Source organism: Ovis aries, chromosome 14, assembly GCF_016772045.2.
Source record: "Ovis aries strain OAR_USU_Benz2616 breed Rambouillet chromosome 14, ARS-UI_Ramb_v3.0, whole genome shotgun sequence".
Lineage (NCBI taxonomy): Eukaryota > Metazoa > Chordata > Mammalia > Artiodactyla > Bovidae > Ovis > Ovis aries.
Window position 1 is genome coordinate 29,004,667 of NC_056067.1, and position 23,651 is coordinate 29,028,317.

The window sequence follows — 23,651 nt, forward strand, 5'->3', positions numbered from 1 at the left end:
TATTGGAAGCATGCGTGGATAAGTATTCATTATCACACTCACACAAGCACACAGTGTTCACTTGTTGCTTAGGTATGGTTGCCAGAGTAACCCAATAATAATGAGTCCACTGTCGCTGAGGGATGGAGGCTTTTGTCAAGAATACTTGAGGAAAGAGATGCTATTTAGAAAAGTCCTCTGTTCGTTTCAAAGCAGCTTGGTGTAATGGAAGAATTTAATGAGACTCAAGGTGGCTAGAAAGAGGACAATCGGCTTACCAGGGTGGTCCTCTTTGCTGTGTGGATCATCAGGAAGGCCTTCCAGGTCTCATGCAGCCCAGACACGGTAGAGTGGCTTAAGAGAGAGGAAAGAGGAACTCTGCCTGGAAACCTACCTCCTGAACACAGAAGTGTTCATGAGGATTCAGTTGGACAGAGGACGGAGAAAAGAAGACCAGCTGGGGCTGGCTTAGGAGGGAAACCCACTTTCAAGCAGTAAATTTTAGTTTTGGGGCAAGAGGCTTCTGAATTAAGTTGGTATTATTCAAAAGAGCAAAGGAAGACCTGTCGTTCATTTTCCAGCTTATACAAACTGATTCCTGTAGAGTCTGTTTTGAGAGGTAGTAGATGAATTTAAAACAACTTGATATGCTAGAATAGAATATCATCTTAACAAGTTGGAAACTGGAATTAGCCTTTGTGTGGAGAAAGCTGAGTTTCATGTTGGCAAAGGAGAAAGAAAAAAAAAAAAAAAGCCTGAATATTTAAAACTAAATCCAGGAATCCCAGCAATTTTGTGGCTGGTAAATATCTTCATTCTTTCCCCACCTTCCCATCTTCCTATTTTTTTCCCTTTTATGTTTCTTTGATGATACGCTTTAGACTGCAATGCATTGCAAGGCATATTAGTGAGGATCATGGTTTTCACAGCTACCAAATGAGGCCAGTTTCAGAATTACTGTGCAACATTCAAAAATCAACAGAATTAAAGCTGCAAAGAGACCTGTTTGAGAACAGTAAACCAGAAGAGATGGAACACAGCACGGGCATTGAGGATTCTTGTAAATAGGATCTTGTCCCATTTCATGATGAGTATTTTTCTGTGTGCCAGACATTGGGATAATAGCTCTGTAAGCCATCGGTTACTTATATCCATCAAAGCACACCCAAGGGGTAGATAGGTGGTGTTATCTTTGGTATCACAGATGAGGAAATTGAGGCTTAAAATAACTGGTCTGTGGTCAGTATTCTCACAAGGGAGGTTTCTAGAGGATCAAAAGATGTGAAACACATAGTGATTGAAGTTGGCCGTTGAGTTGAGATGGAAACCCTGACAAACAAAACATGAATTATGCTCTGAACAGGGAACTGTGGAATGGACATTGAGATAACTGAAGGCGCACTTATTTCAAAGCTCCAGTCAGCATCTCCATTATCCAAATTAATTATCAAAATCAGGCCTTTTAGAGTGAGGTTCTTGCTAATAGAATTTTGGTTAATGAAGAGTCATCAAGAAGAGACAAAAACAAAAATAGTGTCATCAGATACTCTGGTTTCCCCACTGTTTTTCCCAACCAGTAGTCTAATCAAGCTATAATTGAGGCCAAGTCCATGTCTGTCTTTCCCACAGACCCTCTTTAGGGCAGAGTTATGTTTATTCTCATTATTCTACACATGTGATTCAAATATTTCAGTAAAGATACCCACTTTTCCAGCTAGCTTCCTGGCAATTTCCATCAAATCTTCTAACTACAGTGTGCAGGCTAGAGAAAATCATGTTTCTGTCAGCCTCAGATTTCCTGCATTCAAGATGTTTCTGTATCTGGGGGAAGTTCATTTATTTTCTCTGACTTGTTATAGTTAATTGTTGAGTATCTTCCATTTTCACAATTGGAATGAAAGTCAGTACTGAAGTGCAGTCAGTCACACTCCCTTTGTTTATAAATTCATCCAACTGGAAGATGAAGAAAACGATATCTGGGGCTATATAACTGAGAAGATGTAAGTTGTTGTGGTTGTTTAGTGTGTACATGTGATGAGTGACTCTTCACATTTTTGACCTTTGTTTTCACCTTTATCTGTGTTGAAGTTTGCGTTCCTATTCTGGCATGAATATAATTCTCATATATTCAGAAAGAGAATTATTTGTGAAATCACCCAACTGCATAGGAGACAAGAGACAGTTAATTTCTATCTCATTTTGTTTGTGATTATGAATTAGTCAGCTGAAAATTGCAGAAAGACCAAGCTATATGAGAGGAGAGGAAGATCACAGTAAATGTGAACTGAAAGACATGCTGCAAATTTCTTAGAAAATGCCAAATACTGAAGCCATCTCCCTTAAAGATCCAGTTCATAAGAAGAGCCATCCACCCATCCATTATGGATTTGACTATGTTGCCTCTCTCAAAATATTAACCCTTATCTGGTGGGCTGGGACTTATAAATCATGATGTTCTCAGTGGAGAAACATCAGCTACTGACCATTTTAAAATCAGTCTGAAGAAGAAAAAAACCGTTCTGAATATGAGCTCATCATTTGATTTTCTCATGTTTCAAACATAAAACATACCATAGTTTTAGAGTAAATGATGCCTAATATTTGAATTTTTTTTTGGTTGTTTTGTATTCTATCATCTTAAGGAGTGGGTAACAGGCTCACAAGACATCATCTTATGTACCTTCTTATCAATGTATCTCCAGCATTTTAAATCCGACAGCTTCTTTCCATTACTTTAATGGTTTCTACACATTAAGAGGAGACAAATTGTGGTTTATGTCCTGTTTTCTTAGAAACTATCCAGATTCCAAAAAAGTGAAACAAAAGTCAATGAATTTCTGATCTAGGAAAAGAGAGAGAGTGTATAAACTTGACATATCTGTTCTAAAGGCCTATGGGTTCATGATTTATTCTGTGGAGATATTGAATATTTAGATCTTAAATCCAAGTCACAGAGAACATATGTCCTGGTTTCCACAAGACAGTCCTGGTTTATGGTTTTTCTAGGCATAAATATAAATAGCAACCCCTTTCACTCTAAAAAAAAAAATCCCAATTGGAACAGTAAATTATATGGTCACTCTTTACAAAATAAATCAACACATAATTTTATATAAACAATCATGGCACAGAGAGTGTTCTTTCTCTTCTGAGCCCTTATGTGATACCTAGGCCCCCCACCTCCTTTTTTTTGCAATTATTTCACACACTTGTGAGGTAAGTCAAAACTTAGGTCATATTTTCTAGTTTCAAGAGAAAACAGATAATCCACATATCTTTAATATTTTACTGGAAATTTTATTGAAATGTGTGATGGGGCACAGAGAATTTTCCTAGGTGTACAAGCTTCTACTTTGTATTAATTCTAAAAGTTTGAGAAGACACTTGAAATGCATTCACCTTAGGACTAAAATCTCATCTTTAAAGGGTTTAGGGCATAATAAATATAGTACAAAGCTACACTTTCACAGGCATGCAGTAACAACCTTTCATTCATCCAATATATGTTTATGCAGTATCATTGAGCCATACTAATAATGGCCAGCCATATCCTGAATTGCAGAAGGCATAGAAAGCACCAAGGAGCTCAAAACCTGGGATGGGAAAACATTTCTTCACAGAGAATTTTTAAATGTTGGGCATTTGATATGCAAAAATAATGACTGATACCTGTTGGTTCAAATCAAAGTAAGAATTGCCCACACTTTTGCACAGACTTTCAGCTCAGTTTGGAATTTCCAAGGGGGCTCTCATCTTAGGCATAGTCATGTGACTTCCGCAAAAGAGAAATGTTGGCAGAGTTACCCAAAAAACAAAAACAATGTACTTGGATTAGAGCTCCTAATTAAGGGAAGCTAACACATGTAAGTCCATCACTGAGGAGAGAGATCAAGATTTCATCTCCTTAATGTTTGCAACAGTGGAAGCCAGCTGAATGAGTAATATCTATACAACAGCTTTCTCATTTCCTTTTCTGTGATGCATTCATGATCCCCAAAGAAACAAGTAGCAATTTTGTTAAAAGGTAAGGCCAGAATATACTTTAACAAGGGCCATACATGTTATTTCACTTCATAAGGGAAGTTTTATCAAAATTCACTACCTCCTTGAATCAAAACAAAGCAAGTAATCCAAAAGTCATGAACCAGATTTTACTCTTCCAATTGAGTATAGTTTATTTTTTACATAGGCCATTCATAAATCTAAACAAATGCCTATAATAAAGCCAGAAGACAGACCCTGACAACACATTTATTTTGCTAATCATTCCGTGAAACATCTGAAATGAAGACTTAAATACATCTGAGCCAAAATAAATAGCTAAAAATCCTTGTTAAATATACTGCAGCTTAGAAAAGAAAAATGTATAGATAAGACAGACTTTTAAAATATGATCTCTGACCTTCCTGTGTAATAGACAACAGTTAAGGGAAATGGTTAATCTGAGCTTGGTTCTTAACAAATAATGAAATGGATTAAATGTTCTCTGTGAGTAAAAGACTTAACAATAAAATCAGTTCATATTAGCACCAAAATAACACTGATAAGGAGTGTCCTTCAAGAAGGATTTTCAGATCTAATTGCTGTTGTCAAAGTTGGTACAGGCTTAAAACAAATACCTCTAATGTGTACCCACAAAGCAGGCAAAATTAGAATAGGCTTTCCCTAAAGACTTGGTAAACATTCAATTAAAACTTAACAACTGCAAAGTATAAGCCAGCTCCTCCTCTATCAGATATCTCAGTATCTTAAAATTACTGGAACTTTCACAGGGTTTAAATCTTTATTTTCATTTCCTGTAAGTAAGGTGATTGAGGTACTGCCTGGGATGAAATTAACTTGCACATTCACAATTTCCATATGTATTGTTTGAATACTGGAAAGAGGAAGAGTTGCAATTAACATGCCTTTAGGCTGATAAGCTAAATTTTAACTGCTCATAGGTGAAAAAAAAATACTGTGCTGATATTTTCAGTGAAATTATGAAATCACATCCTATTTTCTGATGTATATCCTATCCTGTTTCCCAACGCTAATATATTTACCTTCATTTTTCTTGATGGTAAAATTCGGATTGTTGACCATTTCTGGAAGAAGACTGTATAAGAAATAATGTCCATTTTTGGGATCATCTTTGTCCATGGCACTCACTGTTTGAATGACCTGTAACATAAAACTTGACGTCAGCATTTCTGATGACATCAGAGGGCTCGCACTGCCTTTAAAAGCTGAGTGACATTCCTCTCATGGAGTGATACTTTGGTCCAAGGAATCTTTTCCATTTTCTAAATTGTTATGGATGGTTTGTGCCACGGATAAGGAGAAACATTCATCACTTTGAAACCTAGCTCTGATAAGTTCATGAAAATTAAGGTCATTACCTTTGTGTCCATTTATTATCTGTGGCTTGAAATAGCAAATTTCAGGGTATTTGAAAACATTTTCATGGGACATTTAGAGGTTTCTTTCCATTTGGAGTATGGGCGGGCTTCTAGAATGAAATTTGGAATTATACAGTGATTGTAGTGTGGCTTCTGGGAGGATATTGGAGGTAAAGGACTTAAATCTTGAATCCTCACAGCTCCTCTTTCATTTTGCTGATTAGGCTGTAAGTGCCAAATCGCGTGTTCCTGGACACAAACATCACTGCCACACACCTTTCTGAAGAGTTGTGTCTTCTGTTCCCTCCCAATAATGAATACTGTTTTTAAAGCTAATGGATAACACATGCAAACAATGCTTTGGAATGTATCCTAGATGAATAAATTATAGGGTTTAGAAGAATTACCACCGTGCAGAGAACTGTTTGGATAGATACACATACTCAGAATCAGTGCCAGTTGAATGTGCTTATTTCATTTGCAGAGCTGCATTAACTTAGTGCTAAGTTGTTTCTTGGGATGTCAAGAGAATTCACTTAATAATTCATATCTATAAATTTGTGATATTAATCACTTCAGTATGAAATGCTGGGCAACAGCTAATGGAGTATAAATGATAGCTTATACTTCCACTGTAAATAGCTACAACATAATTTCTACCAAAAAAAAAATATGCCTATGAAGCATGACTGTCAAGGAGATATCAGATTTACCATCAAAAATTAACACATAAATCCTTTTAGGTTTGTGAAATTTAGAGAATACAATTTGATGCCTAATATGTCTGTTTGAACAACTATGTTCTATTCAACTTTGCCAGTATCATTAAAAAGAAAAAACTGGATCACTTTTTTTTTTTTTTTTTGAGAAAGATATCATTGCCTTGGACCTTATTGCCTACATAAGATGAGAACCACAATTTAATAACATTTCCAATAGCTGTAGAGTTTTGCACTGTATCACCCACATGCTATATGGTATGTTATTTCAGGCATAAATGAAATAACTTCTCTCATTTTCTATTTCTCCATTTTTAAAAAAATGGAACATAATCCTACTTGGTAGGTATTTTACTCTTGTTAAGGACCTTGTGAAATGTCTTATAATTTTACTTAGCTTGAGTAACAGAAAATAGCACAAAATATAACTCATGGATAAAACAAAGAGATAGCCATTAAGGTGATGGAGTCCGAAATAAAGCTGCCTTGATAGAAGTCATAATTACTAATTGCATGACATGGAGAGACTTAACTCTTTTTGAAACTCAGTCTTCTTGTATTCCTAAATTTTCAATGAAAATAATACTTTTTTTCATAGGATCCTTTTCTTTAGGTAAATTCACATCAATTTCTTAATATACTGTCTGGTTCCTAGTAAATGTTCAATGAGTATTAGTCATCATCATTATTATTGACTATTTTTTGTTAAGGTCAATACCATTTTTTTCATGACATAGCACCTTGATAAGTGTAACAACTTTGATATGACATGAACAAGGCCTCACTTCTATCAAATTATGTAGGAAAGCAATTTTATTTACTATATCTAAACAACTGGCATATTTGCCTTGACATTTAAGGGCAGAGAGATTCCCTGGGGTTCCAGTTCTATAAAGAAGGGGAGAAACTCTGAAACCCAGATGACTCTTTTATTATATACAACCTACACATACAAATATTGAACAGAATAATTTTACAGGAGCCTTCTTTTAGGCAGTTACAAAGAACAGAGTTGGGGGGGGCGGTGGGAATTACTTGTGAGTACATGTAGCATCATCTTCTTCCTTTACCCAATTTTGTTTCAAAGGACTTCTCCTTCCAAGTGCACCTATTGAAGAAGTAATTCCTGAAGTGTGTGAGCACATGTGAAGAAGATCAGGGACTTTCCCTGGTGGTCCAGTGGTTAAGACTCCGTGCTTCCAATGTAAGGGGCATGGGTTTGAACCCTGGTTGGGGAATAAGATCCCACATGCTGTGTGGCATGGCCAAGAAAATATTTAGAAATGAATAAAAATAAGAAAAACAAATGAAAAGAGGATTTCTTGACATTCTGGGGGTGGAAATCATTCAAATTTAAATGCATTCTTGAAGTGTAATTAATGGATAGATCTCCTACAAGCAATACCATTCTGAATATTTCTAAGTCATCTTCATGAAAACGACTCATACATGCTGGTAAGTGAATATACATGTTAAGCTCTCACAACCAAAACAAAAGAGGCAATAATTTAGCTTACCTGAAGTAAATGAGTATAATTACCTGTCATACCACGTCTCAGAAGTTTGGTCTAAATATTACACCTGCAATGAATATTTTCCCCACCGTTTATTTAAGCCAGGAACTCTGTAAGACATGCGACTTCTTCAGCTTGTTGAACCAGAAACTCTTGGAATAGGGCCTAGAAATCTGTGTTTTAAACACTCTTCTTGGTGATTCTGATGCATGCTTAAGACTGGGATCACTCTTTTGAGTCAAGGGAAATGATTGTTGTCTATATGTCCCCTGTTATTCATTAGGAGAGTTTGTACTGTCAAATGCACATCAAAATCAGGGCATTATGTGTTGGAGAAAAAAATGGTGAAATGGTGAACCTTTAAATTATCTTCCAAATATCTTATGAACTGGCTATGGTTAGGACTTTGGTTTAAATCATTTTTGACGCTTCATTTATTTTTAATGCAGATGGCCTGGCTGGTCATTTTCTCTTAAAGTAGATGCCTGGTAGACCATTTGGAGGACTTTATGCTATTAAAATGCATAAAGTTACCCATGTTTAAAAGGCTGAAATCTTCATTGATGTAATAACATCTGAACACACTCGGTTTTAAACAAGAGAAGAAAAAGAAGCAAGGAAGTGCACCTCCACACAAGCAGACTTTATAGGCACACTGAGTTGATGACAAATGAAAAGTACACACATTTCCCACTGTGAGCTACTTAGATATCAGTTGATTTTTTTAAGTAATTGGAGAACTATTTCATGAAAATGATATAAAATGATAAAAAATGATATAAAAGTTTTGGAGAAGTTATAAATTTGTTCATAAGTGATGAGTCAGTGCTTTCCCCCCTCTCACTGCTGTTATCAATACTACTATTGATATGAAGTATATCGATATACTACATACTACATACTGCTGTGTATGTCATACATACACAGCATTTAGTTTAGGGGACATATGTACACCTATGGCTAATTCATGTTGATGTCTGACAGAAAACAACAAAATTTTGTAATGCAGTTATCTTCAATTAAAAAATAAATTTTGAAAAAGCATCTAGTTTAAGTACTATCCAGCAACAAAGTTAGGATGCAGCTGAAAAATCGAATGTTTGATAATATATTGTGGATTAAGTTCAAAGGAATCTAAAAGCTAACATACATCTCATCAAAAAAACAAAGCTTATCTGAGGTCAGGCATAAGGAAATGAATTTCCAGGTTATACTTGGATTTCCATGGGAGCAAACTCTGACTTGAAAACAAATGACCTTTCTAAGGCATAAAACTGAAAAAAGGAAGTTTTTTGAGAACTGTGGGCCATATCATAATTCTGACTCTTAAAAAAATGATTCATTGGTAATCAATAAAATAAATCTCAAATTATAGTCAAGCAAGAATAGTAAAGCAAACCTCAGATTGCTCTTATTAAAACATTTTCTTAAGCTTTAGTTTAGACTTTTATACTGACACAAAAATATTTTAAATAGCACAGTTTTGCTGTCATTATTAACTTTTCAAAAGGCAAGCAGCCAGCAAATAAACACATTTCTGGTGATCTGATTGGTTAACAATCTTAAAATCCTCGTGGAATCTATTAGAATATCCCCTCTAAGTTTCTATAGGTATTATGCATTGATTTGTTCTTAAGTGATAAGTGGGGTTTTTTCTTCCCCTCTCACTGCTGTTACAAAAGTATCTGGCATATGGTAGCTATTTAATAAGTACTGTCTAAATGAATAAGTGAGTGTATGAATACATAAATCATGTCAGGCATGCTTTAGCATCATCACTAATTCTTACGTAACCTTGAGAGGTAGACCTGAAGAATTCTAGTGCATCAAAGACATTATGACATCTGATTCCAAGTAATTTGGATAACAAACTCCTATATCCTCCTGCCCCTGTGTTAGGTTGCCTCAAAATCTTCTTGGCTTTCATACCTTCTGCACATGTACCTCAGTTAAATTGGGGCTCAGACCTCTAATATTTTGGATAGCATGAGGATGAACTTATCCATCTTTGCCACGTATGTTATTTATTTTATGAGTATTAAAGGTTCCCTTTTGATTTTAAAGGTGAGCAGGAGAAGGCAATGGCACCCCATTCCAGTACTCTTGCCTGGAGAATCCCATGGACAGAGGAGCCTCGTAGGCTACAGTCCATGGGGTTGTGAAGAGTTGGACACGACTGAGTGACTTCACTTTCACTTTTCACTTTCATGCATTGGAGAAGGAAATGGCAACCCACTCCAGTGTTCTTGCCTGGAGAATCCCAGGGATCGGGGAGCCTGGTGGGCTGCCGTCTATGGGGTCGCACAGAGTCGGACACGACTGAAGTGACTTAGCAGCAGCAGCAGCAGAAAGCGAGCGAGTGAGGAGACATTAAAGGCAATATAGAAAGGACAGGATAATTTTTGGTTTTCCATTCATTCTTTGGCCTATTATGGATGGTTTTTATCAGTGTTAACATTCCTGAAATACTAACTTCTAATTTCTTAGATCGAGCTTCCCTATGGCTCTGTGGTAAAGAACCCACAGGCCAAGCAGGATACGTGGGTTTGACCTCTGGGTTGAGAAGATCTCCTGGAGTAGGAATGGCAACCCACTCCAGTATTCTTGCCTGGGAATCCCAGGGACAGAGAAGCCTGGTGGACTACAGTCCATGGGATCACAAAAATGTCCGATACGACTTCACAGCTACACAACAACAAATTTCTTAGATCAGCAGTTTTCAAATTGAGGGAGGGAAAAGTGAAACATGAAAGCAAAATTGTAAGAAATTATTTATATATGCACTTATATGAAGGGAGGGTATGTAGCTTTTATCAGATTATCATTGGTATCTCTAACCAAAGAGAACAAAACAAAATAGGCTAAGAACCATGCCCTGAGTGATCTTTGAAAATATAAATTATGTCTACAAGAGAAATCACTTTATGCCAATGATGATGAATTGAAAAAGTAGGAAATATAGGAACTTGAGAAATTATGTTAAAACCCACAGGATGACCCAATTATCCTATTATTTTCAAAACTTTGTAGCATAGTTCTAAATAAGCACTGTTCATATCCATTTAATGGATAGTTCCTGGACACTTAAAAAAAATTTTTTTTCAAGGCAATTCAATTTCTACCAAGCTTTTCCTTTTACTCCCCAATGTGTTTTCTTATGTCTTATTTCTTTGCATGAGTATACACTTGTCTTTAAAAAGCACTAGGTGGCTCTTTAGAGTGTATCTTAGAGGTCTGAACTTAGAAAATACAGCAAGAAAATGCAGATTAGATTGTGTATGTTTCTTTTAAACACTTAGTAAAGTCCTCAGACCTCTGGATAGACTTTTGGGGCCTGTGCCTTCTCTAACCCGCCATAGAACTTCCAACATATTTGTTTCATTCTTTTTCACTCCACTTCACTTTACTGAAACTGAGTTGACATAAAATGATACAAAGCAAAGACTCTTGAAGGATGTTTTTATACAAAGTTTGAATTTTCCAGTTGCTCCTGTTTCTTATTTTCTTTTGCTGGTCTCTGCATATTTCATGTGAATATTGTATACCATTGAAATGATTAATATTTATTTAAAAAAATTTCTCCATCACTTGCTCTGCTTTGAAAACCTCATTAGGAGGGCAAAATTCACAGTTTTCAACACAGTTTAGAAGTCTCAACTTGCTTTTTAGGCTTATCTGCTCTCCATCTTCTACTATATAACTTCACAGGAATATTTCCTGATGCCTCATGAATATCATAAACATTACTTCCTAGGCTGAAAATGCTAAGCATAATATTGTTTACTCTTCTGAAGCAAGATTTTTCCAGCTGAGTTCCATTTATCACTTGTTATACAGTTTTCTATGAAGGAAATTCAAAAGACTTTATAATCAACTTTGTTTGGCAAAGGCCAAGGACCATTTGGTTCTAACACATTGGGGATTCACATGTATTTATTAATGCAAAGGGATCTTATATTTAAACAAAATAAATACAAGATAATGTTTAACTGTTTAATACAGTGGTTCCCAACCTTATTGGGGAAAACAGACACATACACACAGACACACCACATACCGTAACATTTACTGACACACTTTATCATAAAAGGGCTTCTCAGGTATTCCCTTTAAGACATGCTATCCTCTAAAGCCCCACATGAGTCTCAAAGTCCTGGAGCCCTCTTTAATCTCCTTTTGAAGGTGTTGTGTCTACATAGCTTGGTGGTTATAGCACTAACACCATTTGCGTCTTTGCTCTTCTGATAATACCTCCTCTTGGTATAAAGTGAAGTGAAGTGAAAGTTGCTCAGTCGTGTCTGACTCTTCGTGACCCATGGACTATATAGTCCATGGAATTCTCCAGGCCAGAATACTGGAGCGGGTAGCCTTTCCCTTCTCCAGGGGATCTTCCCAACCCAGGGATGGAACCCAGGTCTCCCACATTGCAGGCAGATTCTTTACCAGCTGAGCCACAAGGGAAGCCCTAGAGTACTGGAGTGGGTAGCCTATCCCTTCTCCAGCAGATCTTCTCGGCCTAGGAATTGAAGTGGGGTCTCCTGCTTTGCAGGAGGATTTTTTACTAACTGAGATAAAATCTTGTGCAATTTATGTCACTAACACAAAGCCTAGGATGACAACATCCTAATGGTTACTGTCAATTTCACTTTCTTCAAAAAGGTGTGCTCATCACCATGGCTTCCATGAACAAAGAAAAACAAGCATACACATGCGGCCACCATGCTTCCATCTAAATTCTTATCCACTAGCTTGAAGGTTGAAAATAAAAGAGTAATCATTCAGTAACAGCCCAAGATTTGTAAACAGTCCTTTATACCATTTTTCCTCCTGCGGATCATTACTTATTTAGGTGAGGGGCCAAAATAAAGCCTGTGGATTTGGATTCATGCAAGAAGGTCAGCCAAAACATACAGAGGCTGCAAACATGATTTCAAAAAACATTTAGCTTGTATGTGGTCCTGTCAGTTGATTCCAATGCACTTGAAGAAAATAATTATATTATCCCACAAATTCATATGGGGAGAAGTGATGTAGGAGCTCTTTCTTTACCATTGACAAATATAAGACTTACACGTTATCAGAGGAAGAGTTACTCCAATATAGGGGAATAGATTGTCCTAGCTTATATTGACTCATTTAGGGATTATTTATAGTGTTTCACTCCAAATCAAAGCTCATAAATATATAACAATAACAGCAATAAAACCAAAAAATCTAATATTTTGCTATTAAAATTATGAAACTAGTTAAAATATGTAGTACTAGTTATTATAGTTATTTATTGAGCACTTGATATTAAGCTGGATATTCCTAAAATATGTTTAAACTAACAGAAGACCCAAGGTTACAAAACTGGTAAATGGCAGATCTATGACTCAGACTTTTAGACTGTGCTAGTTTCAAACCTTCGAAACTTCGGGTTTTTTCACTTTGCCTTTATTTTTTAGCTTTCCCCCTCTGTCAAAGTGCCACTTAAAAAGTTATGCTTCTATTAGAGACTGTCTTGAAAGGCTTTGTTACATGTGTCGTCTTCGCAGAGTTTTATGCATTCCACTGATTTACCATCTCCTTACTCCACCCAAAGTAAAATGAAAATTGTATTTTATGCATTTTGTTGAGGCTATCAGTTTCATCTGTTCTAAAATCAATCTTCTCTCCCTCTTGTGTATGCAGATAGATCCTGAAAGATGCCTTCTGGCAGGAAAGTTAAAATTAAATTTTCTATATTTATTGTTTCATGAGTGTTATAAAATGCCATAATTTTACTTCATTGTTTAACATTTATTAGAAAAAGACCAACAGAAACTAAATATATATATATATATATATAAATAGAGTAGCAAACTCATTCATTGCTGCTGTTTATCAAGGGCTAATTCTACTTTTCTTATTCTGTAGAATGCTTTTGAATAGAGTGTGTTATTGATCATGGGTGTTGACTTTTTTTTTTTTTTTTGAAAAGTGCTCATTCTTGATTAGAATATTATTCTCATTAACAGAATTCCAAAATCTGCTCTTTGGGAAGCATTGTGAAATCCTAGAAAGTACGGGGACTGGGACACCTTCGAGAATAGACTTTGAAGCCCATGTTTCTTAATTTTCATGGGTGTGGATAGACTCTCAGTCTTTTCTCAGCCTCAGCTTCCACATCTGTAAAATGTCTTTACACCACGAACTCCAAGCACAGTGGTGCTGAGTGCATATTAGATGTCTGGATGTATTACTGGATACATGGAAGCATGTAGCCTCCCCAGTCACCTCTCTACCCCTTCACTGCCAGCACAGGCCAGGCTACCATTATCTTTTGCAATTATATCCTTTTAGATGATCTTCCTGTTTCATTGCTCATCCCTACATCTGTGTGTGTGTGTGCGCGTGTGTGTGTGTGTGTGTGTATGGATTTTATTCAAACATAATACTCTTTTTGTCAAATTTCACTTTTCTTATTATACTCTTATTAAACTTGCTTATTACCCTTATTATTCTTAGCCACAGATGTCTTCAATTTTTCAAACACATCAAGCTTTTTCTCCCTTCAGGATCTTTGCACAGGCTTATCCTGTTGGCTAGAAGACTTCTTCTTTCACTTCTTGTATGACTACCCTCTCTCTTTTTTTTTTTTTCAGTTTCAACTTAAATTATCCCCATTTAAAAAGTAACTGTCTTGACAACGCTACATAAAAGATCTCTGCTTTTCCTATACTCTCTTCGGTCCCAGTTGTGTTAGTGTTTTCTTCAGCCTAATTTTTAAAGTTTATCATATTGATTCATTCTATCCTTTTTATTATCCCTCTTCCTCATTCAGTTCCATTGGAGGGAACACTCTTTTTGTTCTTTTTACATTGTTTCTCCAGGTAATATTACAAAACTTGGCATCCCGTAGATGCACAGTAAATATTGTTCAGTAAATAAATGAATGATTTTTCATTTATGCACTATATGTCTGTGAATAAAACAAGTGTCTCAATGGTAATATCTGAGAAATTAATTATTAAAATATTTGTCACTGCTAAATTAGAATGATGATTCTTAAATTTTGTGAATATCCATTACATGAAGAGCATTGGCTAGATACCTATCTACAAATATAGGCTATTATCTTTTTCTTTAACCTGTGATAGTCCCATGATAAGCAAACTTTATTGCCTCAGTATTGGTCAGAGAGAAAAAGGATTAAAAGAGATAAACCAAAGTGTGTTTTTAACCCAGACATAATTAACTTGATGCTAAATAGCATATCTCGACTTCTACAGATGATGATGAAGCTTAAATTATATTCCACTAGATTTATTTACAGTAACAGGAAAGCTCCTTTCTGAAGGGGTAAAAAAAACTCTGAAAGGGTCTATTGTTAACTAATTTTCGAATGATAAATATTCTCTGAGACTTCAGAGACCTTGACTCACATTTCATATTTTCAGTTCAGTCCCTGTGTCACTGAACCATCAGGAGCAAACTATTCTAATTCTGTATGTATGGTAAGTAAGAGGTAAGCATCTAAAATCAAATCCTAGAAAGACCCTCCTGAGGAGAGAAAATGTAGAACAGAGTTATGGAAGCCCCTTTGGCCAACACTGGCCACTGATGGTCTGTAATTTTGACGTTTGGTTCTGAGTGTGGTGGTATCATCACGGTGAAGGAAGACACTGGCTTCTTCTGGTGGAGCTGTTACGTGGTCCTCCACCTCTCCCGTCAGAGGTCCATTCTCCTCAGACAAAACCTGGTTTATCCCCGGCTGACTTCTTCTCAGCACCTGATAGATGTTCCCTATCTCTGGTGGCATGTGTCCTTTTTAAGGGATCTTTTCATTAAGATAGTTCCGATTCCTCTCATATCTTCAACTTCCTTTCTGCCCAGAGGAATTGAGATATTTTCTTGCAATTTTCTGTCATTTCTAATTTTATTAAGTGTCTACCAGAGAGAAAACTCTATGTGGAAAAAGACTGATGTTTGTCTGCCACTAAATCCCCAGTACCTAGCCAAGTTCTGGGACATATTAATAGTTTGTATTCAATAAGCACTTACTGACTGACCCAAGCTTATCAAACTATTAGATACATACATTCGCAGTCATATGTCTTCCTTTCTAATTTTGAAATCCTCAACTCATACCCTCATTTCTGCATTGACCATCAAATAGGAGTAAGCGGAGAGAATCTTTTTATTCATCCTGTTAAACTGAGGGCCAAGTCATGGCACTATTAAATTGGAGACTAAAAATATACATCACCGTATAACTATTAACTTAAATTACCTGTAGCTATTTGGGGGAAATTATGTTAAGTAAGAGTAACTAGCTAGTTACTAAGTTTTAAATAAGAGTAACTAGTAATCAGAAAACACCACATTAACATTTAACTTTGAAATGGAGGGATTATTTAAAAGGATTCTAAAAGGGATTCTCATTGATTTTCCCCTTATAATATGGACTGTGAATTCTTTTTCTCTGTCATGGGTGGTCATTACCCTCTTAAGGGAACCAATTCAAGAAAATGTCATCTTTCACTTCAGCATCATGAGAAGGTGGTAGAGTGAGACCAGACTTCCAGTTCTGCTTTCACAGTGAGCCTATAATACTTTCAGCACAGGTGTACCATGAACTAGGGAAGTAGGCCTAGAGAAGAGGAAGGTGGTTTTCCTTTCTTTTTCTGTATTTTAGACTCTGTTTAAATGAGTCCAGTGGAGAACAGTCAAGTGCAGTAGCATTCTCTTGTGCTCATATTGCAACTGGTTTTCATTCTCTGAGATGTTTTAGAAACCTCTTTACAGAGGGTCACCCAATGCAGAAGATTTGTTACAGATTGGGTTTTTTGGTGGCTTGTGCTTGATTATTGCTAATGATATCCAGCTGCATCATCTCCCAGATAGCAGACCTTAAATCCATATCTTCCAGGCAAACCAGACATTTCAAAGTCACCTGCACTTCTTTCTCTGAGGATGACATTAATTGTTGAAAAATATAGAGATGACTGAATTTAGTGCTAATTCAGTTTTTGACTTTTTTTTTTTTGCATGAGACTGTGATAATTAATATTCTAATTTCAAAATGAGGCATGTGGTAGGATGAAACATGATGGAAAGTGCATCCATGCTGAACTTATATAAGTGAACACTATTTAGTGTGGATAACAAATATGAATTCTTGAAAATGTTAAATATAAAAATGAGATATTTGAGCCATTAAAAGTGACCTGGGAATGATGTAATGAATCAAACATGAGTTCTGAGTAGCACAGAGGATTCAAGGAATTCAGAGCTACTTAAACTGTGTGTATCAACCAGTCAGCCATATGTCCAGAAAATTTTGCTGAACAGACAAATATCTGATATCTTCATGTAAATATGAAGTTAAATAAACATGCTTAAATATTCATCTGAGGATAAGATAGTGCAGTGTACACACACAACAAACATTTTTTTCACAGAGTGAGTCATTCATGTTGATTTGCAAAAATCATAAAACAAAGAATCGACTTTTGTTTTTTATTTTGATCCTGCATAGGAAAGGTGATGAAACAGTGTATTTTTTTCCTGAGGATTAAAAACTGATGATGAATCATTAAAACCTTGGAAACAGTCAAAATCCACAGGGTAAACCTCCATATTTCAGGAGGTCTAAAGGCATGCATGTCAATATCACAAGTGAAGCCAATGTGGAATTTTTGAAATATCAATGCCATTGACTCTCTGAACTTGTGTGATGAGTTTTGCATGAACAATGTAGTTTTATTTAAAGTCTAAAGCATTTGACAGTTTCTGTATGATCAAAAATGTCTGACATAACTCTGTGATTGTCTACATCACCCAGCAACAATCTGGTCCACATAACCATATTCTTGAAAACTGACCTTGCGTGTATTTTGACCAAACTCTCTCCATCAACTCCATTCACCAACTTTAGCTAAATGATATTTACTGCCATGTATATATACTCCATCCTCAAAGGATCACAAATAAAAACACTCAAAGGATAAGACAAGTAAAGGGCAATTCAACACAGTGAGATTAAGAAATGCTGAAACTAATGTTAGAGTAGTATTTTAAAAAAGAGGTTCCCTTTGGCATTTCCCTGCTGAAGGTAAATATTTTGATTATAACATATATGATGGCTAGTATTTAAAATTGATTTTATTATTAAAATGTTCATGTGCATACACATGTACTTGTGTCGTCTTTTAGTGGATGGAAACAAAGCTAATCCTTCAGACAGAGGAGAATAGTCTGGGGAAAATGTCCACTGTTTTATAGGGGAGCAGCAACTTGATCTTCTGTAATAAGTACATAAAACTATAGAGCCACAGTGCTATTCCCTTCTTAGGTGGAAAAAATCTGACTCTTGTCAGGTAAACGCTTGGCAAATAGTAAGTTGCATTCCTAACACCCACATGAGGCACAAGAATAGTTGGATTAACAACTCCAATGTCATGCTGTCAGCTGCTGTTTATTTAAATTAAAATGTCACCATCCAGAAATAAATTAGGAAGTTGAAAAAACGATAAATTTCTTAAACATACAGTACTTTGGCACCTGTTCAAATAAATCTATTACATTTGTGGTTTTTTTCGAACTTTACATAGACTATTTCCATTATGACATTCAGAGTATAGCAGGTTTTGTTTTTGTTGTTCTTTCTTAACTCTCTCCCTCTCTCCCACCGTCTGCCTCCTTTCCTGCCTCCCTCTCCGCTACATTCTCCCCTTTCCTTCTCCCCTCCTTCCCTCCTTTCCTTCCTTTCTTCCTCCCTCCCTGTCTCTCTCTATGTCGCCATTGTCTTATCTATGCTAATAAGAGAGGTTAAAAAAAAGTTTCATCAATACACATCAATACACAATTATCAGATGCTTTACTTGCATGTTAAAAACATGTTGTTTGTCTTATGTCTATCTAAATATAGCTACACCTAACAGATTTAAAAATGCACTTCCTACGACTGGTCTTCCTTGGGTTCCATTATTATGTGTTATTCCTACCTTTGATATGAAACTAACATGCCTTCCCCATGGGCTTTTTCCCCCTTCACTTCCTGTCATTTGAAGGCTTAACATTTTGGCCCCATTACTCTAAGACCTCCCCTGTGATCATCCCTATCCCGAGATATTTTAAGCTCTTTTTTGGCTCCAGGTTCATGGCACCACGGGCCATTTCTTTTCAGGAGCCAATTTGGTCATAAGTCAGAAGAGAATAACATCTTGGAAAGAAAAATACTCTCTCTCTTTTCCCATGTGGATGATTCTTGCCTATGACTTTGCAGGTTGTAAATGATTCAAAGGCACACTATAATGCAGGTTAATCAAATATGAGACAGTGGTATACAAACATATTCAGCATTAACAACATGGAGATATTTACTTGGCCGGGTTTTCCATTTTCACATAAAAATGCCTCATATTCGGATGCGAATTCAGGGGCGTTGTCATTGACATCCAGCACTTTAATAGCAACAGGTACTCGGGATATCTGACTGTGGTTCCCTATGGGAAGGAAAAAATAACATCAGCATTGAGGATACTGCATTTTAACGTGCAACTCAACTTTCTTCTCGAAAGCCTGTGTGTCTGTTTTAACTTCCCTTAATTAGGGTGTTTTCAACATGGTGATTATGGAATCTGACCATTCAGTAAGGAAAAATAGCAAGTGCTTGGCTGCTTTAAAAATAAAGTATAAATTACTATTCTAAACACCATTTGTTGGAGCTTAGCTTGACAGACTCTCTCTGAACAAATTAAAAGAGGCTTCCTAGATGAAGAAAGCTTTATTTTATTGATAAAGCTCATTGTATGAAAGGAAAAAGAATTCTAAGATTTATCTCTTTGTTTATCTTGGGTAGAACACAGCCAATTTTTGCACTACTACATGTTTGACTGACTATAAACATCAAAACCCCAAAAAAGACTAGAACCACATTAACTGTTGAGAAGGTATCTTTAATAATGATAAAGGGGATAATCTTAAAGATAGGGACTCATATCTTATATGAATTTTATTTTGTACTAAAAATTGACCTTGGGATCTTTTTGGATTAGATAAGCCAAGTTATTTTAATATTGTCATTTTCATAAAGATTTTCATCAGTGTAAACAGATAATAATCTTTTAATCTTTCCATGTCAATTCCAGTAGCATGGAACTTAATGCATAATCCTTAATCTTTAAGTCTTTAAATTTAAAAAGTTATATGCAGACACACACACAAACATGCATGCACAGAAATAAGGTTCATTAATACATTGCTAACCTGGCCACATGATAATTTTTTATTTGTAATAAATGCAATACTGTTTGACTCTGACTGTACCATGTAATAATCTTTTGATCATGCATAAATTACACAGAATGTATTGAAAAATGGAGAATTATTTGTGTTTCTGTGGCACTGAATATTTATAAGCAAGTCAAGAGAAGATAGATCTTTAGCTTTTGAATATGAAGAAATAGACTTGTATTTGATATATCAAACTCTTCTTTCTGACAGCTGATTAAATTTTGACCTCTGAAACTTTCAAATATTCATTTTTTCCATTAAATATAAAAGTATTTTAAAGCACATGCCAAATAATCAGAGCCATGTTACAAATTTATAGTTGGTTAACCCCACTGGCAATGCTACGAGATTTGAATTGGGTTAACTATCATGGCTATTCACCAATATACTAATTTGATGAACTATGGATGGATGAACATCATCCTTTGGAATTCCAACCACTAAGTAACTTCCCCCAAATCACACCAATAGCCTCAAATGTCTCACCTCTACTACTCCTTTTTCTTTTACTCTACTATGTCTGATGAATTAACTCATTCCCATTCAGAGGGGATGCATGCAGCTCCCCGCTTCAATGTAAGGGAAAGTTTTTGTAGCATGTGGCCCTAAGACAAGAAACTTACGCTGTTCCTTTTATCTACTAGAATCAGGTAGATGAATGAGTTATAAGGTATTTGCAATAAGGTCTGATTATATCCTTAAAGATGTACCTCTCTTTTCTTGTCTGACCATGAGCTCAAGAGCAGTTGCTGAAGTATAGAGAGGAATCTAGTGTTTGCAGGAGACAAGTAGTTTTGGTGCCCCATCTCTGTCTTCTACTACCAATGTGATTCTGAAAATGATATTTAACCTCATTTTATTCCTGAGGAAACTGAAACTCAGTACCTTGACACTGTAGTTATAGAACTGTTACATACACTATATGAGAAAACGTTAGAAGTGCTCAGATCGTAGCAGGTGCCTAGTCAGGAGTATCTTATAGCCTTTATGTTTTATCAGTGGAAGTGTCAGCGCTGTCCACATTCAGTGTGCACTATGTCCAGTACAAGGTATTTCTTAGAATCGTTTCATTCAGTCCTCACCAAGGAGCTGTGAAACAGATAATGTGATGTGGAGATGGATGCTCAAATGGCTTCATGTCTTTACCAATACATATCAATTTAAAATTAACTCCAAGACTCCAAAATCGAGTTTTGACCTTCCAAACATGAAGGTATTATATCAATGAAGTTTAAAACAAAATATATTTTGTTTCTTTGTAAGGTAACTAATCATTATCATTTCTTCAAGAATGCATAAAGACTTGCTGTATTTATTTCAAGTTTGACTCAAGTTTGAGTACCAATATAAAAATCAAGCCGGCTAAATCTAATGGGTTGTGCCATCTGATATTCTCAGAACTGCACTAATAATCAGCCAGCCTCTCTGTGAAACTAAACAATTTAAATTCTGTATTTTTCTTTATACTTCTATTTCACCCTAGCAAAGCCTCTTTACTTGATTAATTTTATTTTGTAATTCTCTGTATTTCAACCTTGAGAACTATTGCTTATTTATTTATATACCAATCATTTCTTCCTTGCCACATTTTTAGACCAACGTTTGTATATATAAATGATTAGAGGATCCTTCTATTATGCTCTAGTCTCATTAACCATTCAGTTCATAAACAGATGATGATCAACGCAGACTTGAACAGTGAGTAATAGGTGCATTGTCTTAGAAGACTATATAAGTACAAGAAAAAGCTATCATACTCTTTAAACATGATTTTGCTCCTAGAGAAGTGAAGAAGATGCTGATCTTATCAAGTTAGATTCACTGAAAATTGTTAATGGGCAAAGTCTACTAAATGTGATATTTTTGCCTTCCCTCTTATGCCTTGTATACACACACACACACTTCAAAGGCAAACATGAATATAAAGATTTTACTCTCACTATTTTGGCAGAAGGATAATCATGTCAAGGCACATATTCTTCTCTTTTCTTAATGTCACATTTGTAATGAATGTAGTTATCTCGTAGATCTAAATGGCTAGCAGGTGGTAAAACTCAAGCATAGAGGATAGGGAATCTCTATAAGCTACTTTTTGAGATAACTCTCAACATTAAAGTGATATATGGTTTCCTCTGATTGTAAGATCCGGAACAAGGTAGGTGTTTAACTATCCAGGGGCCCAGATCCCTAGAACAATACCGTCTGATTTTGTTTTTGTTGTTAAAAGTAATACAGGTTTGGGAGCTATCACTTAATACTGTTCAAGATCACAAGCATATGATCATTGGCAAGTCACTGAAATATTTTTGGATGAGATTATAATTTTAAAAGTTAGCAGTAAGCTTTCTGACAAGAGAAGTTATGGTTTAAATTGTTTTCTTAAATGTATGAATGTCCCAGACACTTTGAATATTTCTAGAAACTGCTAAAACAAAGAGGAAAACAAAAAAAATATGCGTGCATGCTCAATCTCTTCACTCATGTCCAGCTCTTTGTGACCCCATGGACGGTACCCCACTAGGCTCCTCTGCCCATGGGATTTCCCAGGCAAGAATACTGGAGTGGGTTACCATGCCCTCCTCCAGGGGATCCTCCTGACTCAGGGATTGAACCCATGTCTCCTGCAGCCCCTACATTGTAGGCAGATTCTTTACCACTGAGCTATCTGGGAAGCCCCAATAAAATATAACAATAAAATAGTGCTATATATCCCCCAAATATCCCCAAATGTGTTATCATTATCTATATTAGATGAACGTGCATGATTGAAATTATTTCATCTTATCATAATTTTCGACACAAGTGTCATATTTACATGCTGAAGATTCACTTTTATCTAAATTAATGAAATGATGGGAGTTCAAATTTTAAAGATATTATAGAGCAATAAAATTAATTAGATATGCTTCTAAGGAAATTATTCATGTCCTTTGTGACTGGCCCCCAAATGTTTGCCTTTCATCTGATACACAAACATTAAATATAGAGATATTATAATTAGAAACTTGATTAGCATTCATTAAAGATTAATTTTCTAAACACAGGAGATGTGACAAAGTGGTCTGGAAGGGAAAGCCCATTTCAATTGGCCACAAAAGTCAACTCTTTTCACAAATGATGGAAAAAGGCTGAAATGGCACCTGGTATAAACAATTCCTTGACTTCTACCATTTGAATCTTAGTGACTTTCTGTCACCTCTCTGTCACATAGCCTCATGAATTGCCCATTAATTTTGCCCTTTTATAATCAAAGGTAATGGAATACTGCCAAGTCTACGTTACTTGGGAATTTGCTTCTAACTAGTTTCCACAAGCTGCTGTTTTTGCAGGCATCAACTGAAATAAACAGCCTCTCCTTTTCAGGCTATAAGAGAGAAAAAATAATTTGACAAATTTAGATATACTGGTGGGCTCAATAAATAATTCTTGAGCCTTCCACGAGTAGAAGGGTGGAAGGCATGAGCAGTAAATTACAGTCAACAGGGGGAATGCAAAATAAGAGAATTTATAATTGAATAGGGATGAGAGGAATGGTGGGTTTATAAAATAGGATGATTTGAATTGAATATATGATAGAAAAGATAGCATCTTAGGAAAGTTAAAATAAAACTGATGGAAGTTTCCAAAAAGATTTTGGAAAATAATTTCAATAGTGAATTTAGGCTCTCTGGTGACTAAGGAAAAAAGTTTTCAATGCACATTTTGCCCATAAATAGTGTGATTATTTCTAAATCACTAGTCATGGTTTATTAATCCATATATTATTAAACAGCATAGAAACGAGGTGAAATAGAATT

The 23,651-nt window shown here is 35.7% G+C and overlaps 1 protein-coding gene across 1 annotated transcript in view; it reads right to left on the reverse strand.

The window, feature by feature from the left end:
* The window catches only part of CDH8 (cadherin 8), a 395,389-nt gene that overhangs the window by 54,484 nt on the left and 317,254 nt on the right, over positions 1 to 23,651 (reverse strand). Inside the window, exons 9-10 of the mRNA XM_004015044.5 lie at positions 18,943 to 19,064; positions 5,025 to 5,142 (exon numbers count right to left, since the gene is read on the reverse strand). Coding sequence (XP_004015093.2) covers positions 5,025 to 5,142; positions 18,943 to 19,064 — 240 coding nt within the window. The remainder of the gene's footprint in view (positions 1 to 5,024; positions 5,143 to 18,942; positions 19,065 to 23,651) is intronic.